Source organism: Carlito syrichta, unplaced genomic scaffold (assembly GCF_000164805.1).
Source record: "Carlito syrichta isolate Samal-C Ts95f unplaced genomic scaffold, Tarsius_syrichta-2.0.1 Scaffold120490, whole genome shotgun sequence".
Classification (NCBI taxonomy): Eukaryota; Metazoa; Chordata; class Mammalia; order Primates; family Tarsiidae; genus Carlito; species Carlito syrichta.
Genome location: NW_007064586.1, coordinates 710,795 through 716,193, shown reverse-complemented (window position 1 = coordinate 716,193; position 5,399 = coordinate 710,795). Strand labels below are relative to the sequence as shown.

Below are 5,399 nucleotides of genomic sequence, written 5' to 3'. Positions count from 1 at the left end.
GGTGGACCCGGGACGGGGCCGTGGGGGGCGGGAGAGGATTTGGAATCCGTCTCCTTCTGCCGTCAGCCGCTTCCAGGGTTCTGCCTGGACCACCAAATCATCTATTTTTGTGTTCGTGCAACAAGCATCTATTTGGCACCTACTGTATGCTCCACAGGGAGAACAGAGGGGGATGAAACACGGGTGGTCCCTGCTTTTTTCCGGTAGCGTCGATCCACTCAGGGCAACGGGCAGCCTGGGGCTTCCTTCCTTGACCCTCGGCTTTTGCTGGGGCTTTCGGGCCCAGAGGCCTCCCACCCCACCGTTGCCACCTGTTGAAATCCTGCTCGTCCGGTGGGCTCAGCTCCCAGGCCCAGCTCCCACAGAGGAACGCCCCACCCCTACCCAGAGGTGCGGGGAGCTGACCCCTCTGTGCCATCTCGGGGGGGCGGCTCTCACTGGGGCCGCAGCTCTCTTCTCCATGGAAGGGCTTGTGAGACCGCCACCTCTCCGGCACGTCCCAGGTTGTTTCTCAGTGGGGAGCTTGGGCTCTCTCCTCTCAAAAGCACGTCTGGACCACACCCTTCTTCTTTCCAGATGTCACTGCACCCAAGGTCAAGGTCAACCTTGAGAATTTTTTTTTTTTTGAGTTGGAGTCTCACTCCTTCGCCCAGGCTGGAGTGCAGTGGCCGCTCCCGACCACCGCAGTCTCGACCTGCTGGGCTTGGGTGATCCTTCCGCCTCCGAGTAGCTGGAACTACACACATATGCCACTACATCCGGCTAGTTTTTATGATTTATTGTAGAAACAAGAGGTCTCACCAAGTTGCCCAGGCTGGTCTTGAACCCCTAGGTTCAGGCAATCCTCTCGCCTCGGCCTTCCAAAGTGCTGGGATTACAGACTGAGTCACCACGCCCGGCCAAAATTTCTCTTTTAATAAATTATTATTTTTCTGAGTCTGGGTCTCACTCTGTTGTCCAGGCTGGAGTGCAGTGGCACAATCACAGCTCCCCACAGCCTTGACCTCCTGGGCTCAGGCAATCCTTCTGCCTTAGCCTTCCAAGTAACTTGGACCGAAGGTGATCACCCCCATGCCCGGCTAATTTTTTGATTTTCTGCAGAGACGAGGTCTTACTATGTTGCCCAGGTTAATCTCGAATTTCTGGGCTCAAACGATTCTCCCACCTTGGCCTCCCAAGGTGCTAGGACCACAGGCGTGGGCCACCACTCCCTGCCCAGGTTTGGAATTTAATCCCATGAGAGCTGACGCCGTGGAGGGGGCAGAGGGTGGGTGGGCCATTCACTCAGTCTTCCAGCACGCATTGACTGAGCATGTACGATGTGTCCGTTCTCCATTTTGACAAGAGGCACGTTTAGAAGACCCTTGAAGAAGTGTGTCTGTGTACGGCAGGGTCCGTGATGCTCAGGGTACAACCAGGCTTGGTGGGCTCCCAGCAGTCGCAGCTGGGGCTCTCCCCACCAGGCCCTGTACCGCCAACCCAGCTTCCTGGAGACCAAAACCACAAGTAGATCAGGGAGGCGTGAGAGACACTCACAGGCTGGCTCTGTCGCATGCGTGTGAGAGACAGCAGCAGAGAGACATCTACCAGCAGGAACAGCCAAGGGCAGGGCGGGCGAGAGGGGCACACGGCGGTCGTGTCCACCTGCCCCCCAGGATGGTGCTTCCCACTGGCCGGCATGCGTAGCCGTCGGAGATGACCCCAGACATGCGACCACTCTTCGTGCTCGCCGGCTTGCTGACAGCGGCCCTCTCAGGTAGCCCCTTACCCTCCCCTCCGGCCCAAGTGGCAGGAGGACCTGGGTCCTGCCCTCCCAGGCCCCTTTCTGGTCGTTTCCTCGTGGGGACCTCTCTGGAGTCTTTTAGCCATGACTAGACTCAGGCGCCAGGGAGCTCCAGCGTCCGGACCTTGAGAGGGTGCAGGGTCCGTCAAGGAGGCCCTGAGAGGCCTCCTGGGAGGCCAAGGTGCAGGCAGCTTGCTTTATGCCTCAACATGGGTCCCTGGGGTCTGAGGCGGGGAGGCGCACTTCCCACCCTTGGGCTCAGGAACTCCCCAGCTTCCTATTTCTTGCCGACTCTCAGGAAGGAACCGTTCACCTTCCAGAGAGGCAGAGTCTCTGATGAGCGTATTTCCAAGGCCACAGCGGAGGCTCAGGCTTCTCCCACCCGCAGATCAGTCCCAGCCACAGAGCTCAGTGGAGCCTAGGGGGCTGCAGGACATTCGGGCACTGGAGGCTTCGCACACCGGTTGGAGTACTTTTAGGGCACGAGTGACCAGGAAGGGCTTCCCCCATCCCCTGACCTGCCCCCAGGTGCCATGACACCGTCGCCTCCTCGGCCAGGGGATCGGGTGGCCAGAAGGCTTGGGGTACTGGGCTGTGGGGCCCAGACACTTGCAGGGACTTCGAGATGCAAGAGACCCTGCCCTCGCATTTTGGGGGTGGGGAGACTGGTGGAAGCCAGAATTCTGGGCTAGGAGAGTCTGGGTCCGTCCTGCATGGGGGAAGCCAAGTACTTTCAGTTTGGGGCGAGGGAGACTCAGGAAGACCCAGTCGGGGGGGACATCGAACTGGCTCAGAGGACTGGGTGCATGTGGGGAGCCTTGTGGGCGCTTCTCCTCCGCCTCCATCTACATGCTCCGAGCCCCCCGAGTCCCCACCTCCTACGGGCTCAGGGAAGCCACCTGGCTCTGGAGCGGGCATTCGTGCGCTCTCAGCTTTGTGCAGGCCAGCCCTAGCTTTGGCTCCGTGATCTGCAGGAGTTTCCAAAGCCCTGGAAGCTCAGCTGCCCCCTGCCCCTGAGCTGAGACTTGGTATCCGAGAGCGGCCCCTCCTTTCTGGCCTCCAGCGTGGCCCCTGGGCTCTGCCCCCTGCGCCCAGCACAGGCTGGGGAGTAAGTCTGGTCCGAAAGTCTTGTGGGGTGCCCGTTTGCCTCCCCCCATAGGGATTCAGACCCACTCCCTCCTCAGCCTCCCCACGGGCATGAGGGCCAAGGACTGAGGTGGGTACTGCGTGTGCCTGAGAGGTGGGCAGACTGGCCCAGCGGCGGGCTGAGAAACGGCCTTGAACGGCACTCCCAAGGGAGGCAGGAACCCAGGGGCCCAGGCCAAGTGCGGGGAGGTTCAACAAAGGGACTCTGGAGCTTCCGCGGTCCTTGGCTCTGGTCGCCACAGCTCCTGCCCCGCCTGCTCCATGAGGGTCCCATTACCTGCTCCAGAGTTTTGAAACTGTGTTGATATTTGGTTTACTCACTTGTTCTTAACACAAGTTCAGCTTGGAAAGGAAACGGCGTCACTGTTTTAAATGGAAAATCAATATCATTTGCCATTAGTAAAGGGTAAAGGGAAGCATAAAATAAATGGTGGCAAAACCCAGTTTCTGATACGCTCCAGCCAAAAGTGAGGACAGGCTGGGTGCCATGGTTCACGCCCGTAATCCCTCCGCTTTGGGAGGCCAAGGTGAAAGGATTACTTGAGCCCAGACGTTCCAGACCAGCCTGGGCAATGTAGCAAGATCACATCTCTACAAAAAAAATTTAAAAATTAGCTGGGTGGGGTGGTGTGCGCCTGTAGTCCCAGGCACCTGGGAGGCCAAGGCAGAAGGATCGCCCGAGCCCGGGAGGTCGAGGTTGTGATGAGCCTTGATCGTGCCACTGCATTCCAGCCTGGGCAACAGAGTGAGATAGTGAAAAGCACATGAGGCCTGAGCCCACTCTCTCTGAGGAGGGGAAGTTGGGGGAGAGGACACAGGCCTCTTGGCTCCCACGGTTATTCTCTTCCTGACTGCAGAAGACCCCAAATGCTCAGTGAGTAGGAATTCGCTTCTTCCCGATGCAATTTCATGGCGTTAAACGCAGGTTCTGTAAACACTTAAGGGACGCCAGGGGTGTACTGAGAGGTAGGGCCTGGCAGGAAGGGCTTTCCAGGAGGAAGGAAGGAACACTGTATCCACAAGCAGCTCCCCCTCCCCACATCCAGGGCTGGTGTGAGGGACCCTGCACCGCTGTCCCTGGGCCGCCCCGGCTTGGCACACCAAACCCCAGCAGGACCCAGCCCTCGGATGGCAAGGTTGACCCACATCGTGTCTGGGGGGGTCTGTGTCAGGCCTGCCATGTTGAGGAAACAAGATTACGGCCTCTAAACAGAGAAAATAAAAAAGGAAGAAAAGACATTGGAGACGGAGGAAAGGGAGGCAGGAGAGGGAGGCCCGGGTGGGAGTCCCACGCCTTCACCCCGAGAGCTGCGTCTGGTCTGGGGCTGCCTGGCTCTGCCCCGAGACTGTAGGCTGATGGAGTCCTGCCCTCCTGGGCCCTGCCCAACCTGGCCGTAGTCCTCTGACCCTTGCCCCACTTCCCTGTTCCAGGCCCAGCACGAGGCTCTCTCTAGCCTGGGCCTCCCACAGCTGTTTCTATGCTCAGGTGGCCTGAGTTTGGGGCTGGCCTCTCGCCAGGTCTTGGTCTGTGTTGTTGGATGATCAAGGTTGAGAGACCCGGGGCCTCCAGTTCTCTGCTGGTGCTCCCCGAGGCCTGGGTTCAGGGTCTTCTCATTCTCTGCCTCAGTTTTCTCTTAGCCAACTGGGGAGGAAGGGGCAGAGAGAATGAACGAGAAACCCTTGACCGGGGAGGTGGGGATGAGGTCAGGACGCCTGGGGTTTTATCCTGGTCCTGCCCCAAATTCGCCGTGTGGCTGTGCTGCTTTTCTTCTCTGGACCTCAGTCTCCCCATCATTGGAATGGGGTGCTTTGGGCAGACAGTCTAGAAGGAAGGGCTCGTTGAGATCGGGCGCTGCGATGCAGTCATAGGACCAGGCCTTTCCCACCAGGGCAGTGCCAAGGTCTGTGACTCTAATTCCTCTTGTGTTGTAGTTGGTGACGTCCTCAAGGACTGCCTTTGTGCGAGAAAAGGTTATTGGCGGTTACGTTAAAAAAAAATTTTATTTCTTTAATGAATACATTTTTAAAAATCTGTTTTTTTCTTAATTTGTGAGTTCAACATACTAAGCATGTTGTATTTATAAGTTCAGTAATTTTTGACTGGGTGCAGTGGCTCACGCCTGTAATCCCAGCACTTTGGGAGGGCGAGGCAGGAGGATCATTTGAGGCCAGGAGTTCAAGACCAGCCTGGGCAACATAGCGAGACCTCATCTCTACAAAAAAATAAAAAAATTAGCTGGGCGTGGTGGCATGAGCCTGTAGTCCCAGCTACTTGGGAGGCTGAGGCTGAAGGATCACCTGAGCCCAGGAGCTGGAGGCTGTGGTGAGCTGTGATCATGCCACTGCACTCCAGACTGGGTGATAGAGTGAGGTCCTGACTTAAGAAAAAGTCCAGTAATTTTTTTTTCCGTTTAAGTTGGAGTCTCACTCTGTCGCCCACACTGGAGTGCAGTGGCTGCTCCCAGCCACC

General features: G+C 57.6%; 2 protein-coding genes across 2 annotated transcripts in view; one reads left to right on the top strand and one right to left on the bottom strand.

Annotated features, from left to right (window-relative positions):
* The window catches only part of SLC15A3 (solute carrier family 15 member 3), a 36,947-nt gene extending 35,267 nt beyond the window's left edge, over window positions 1-1,680 (bottom strand). The window contains exon 1 of the mRNA XM_008048075.2: window positions 1,537-1,680. Coding sequence (XP_008046266.1) covers window positions 1,537-1,680 — 144 coding nt within the window. The remainder of the gene's footprint in view (window positions 1-1,536) is intronic.
* Window positions 1,681-1,695: 15 nt separating this feature from the next.
* Window positions 1,696-5,399, top strand: part of CD6 (CD6 molecule) — a 52,215-nt gene continuing 48,511 nt past the window's right edge. Inside the window, exons 1-3 of the mRNA XM_021707561.1 lie at window positions 1,696-1,756; window positions 2,172-2,246; window positions 2,758-2,891. Of these exons, the coding sequence (XP_021563236.1) occupies window positions 1,696-1,756; window positions 2,172-2,246; window positions 2,758-2,891 (270 nt within the window). The remainder of the gene's footprint in view (window positions 1,757-2,171; window positions 2,247-2,757; window positions 2,892-5,399) is intronic.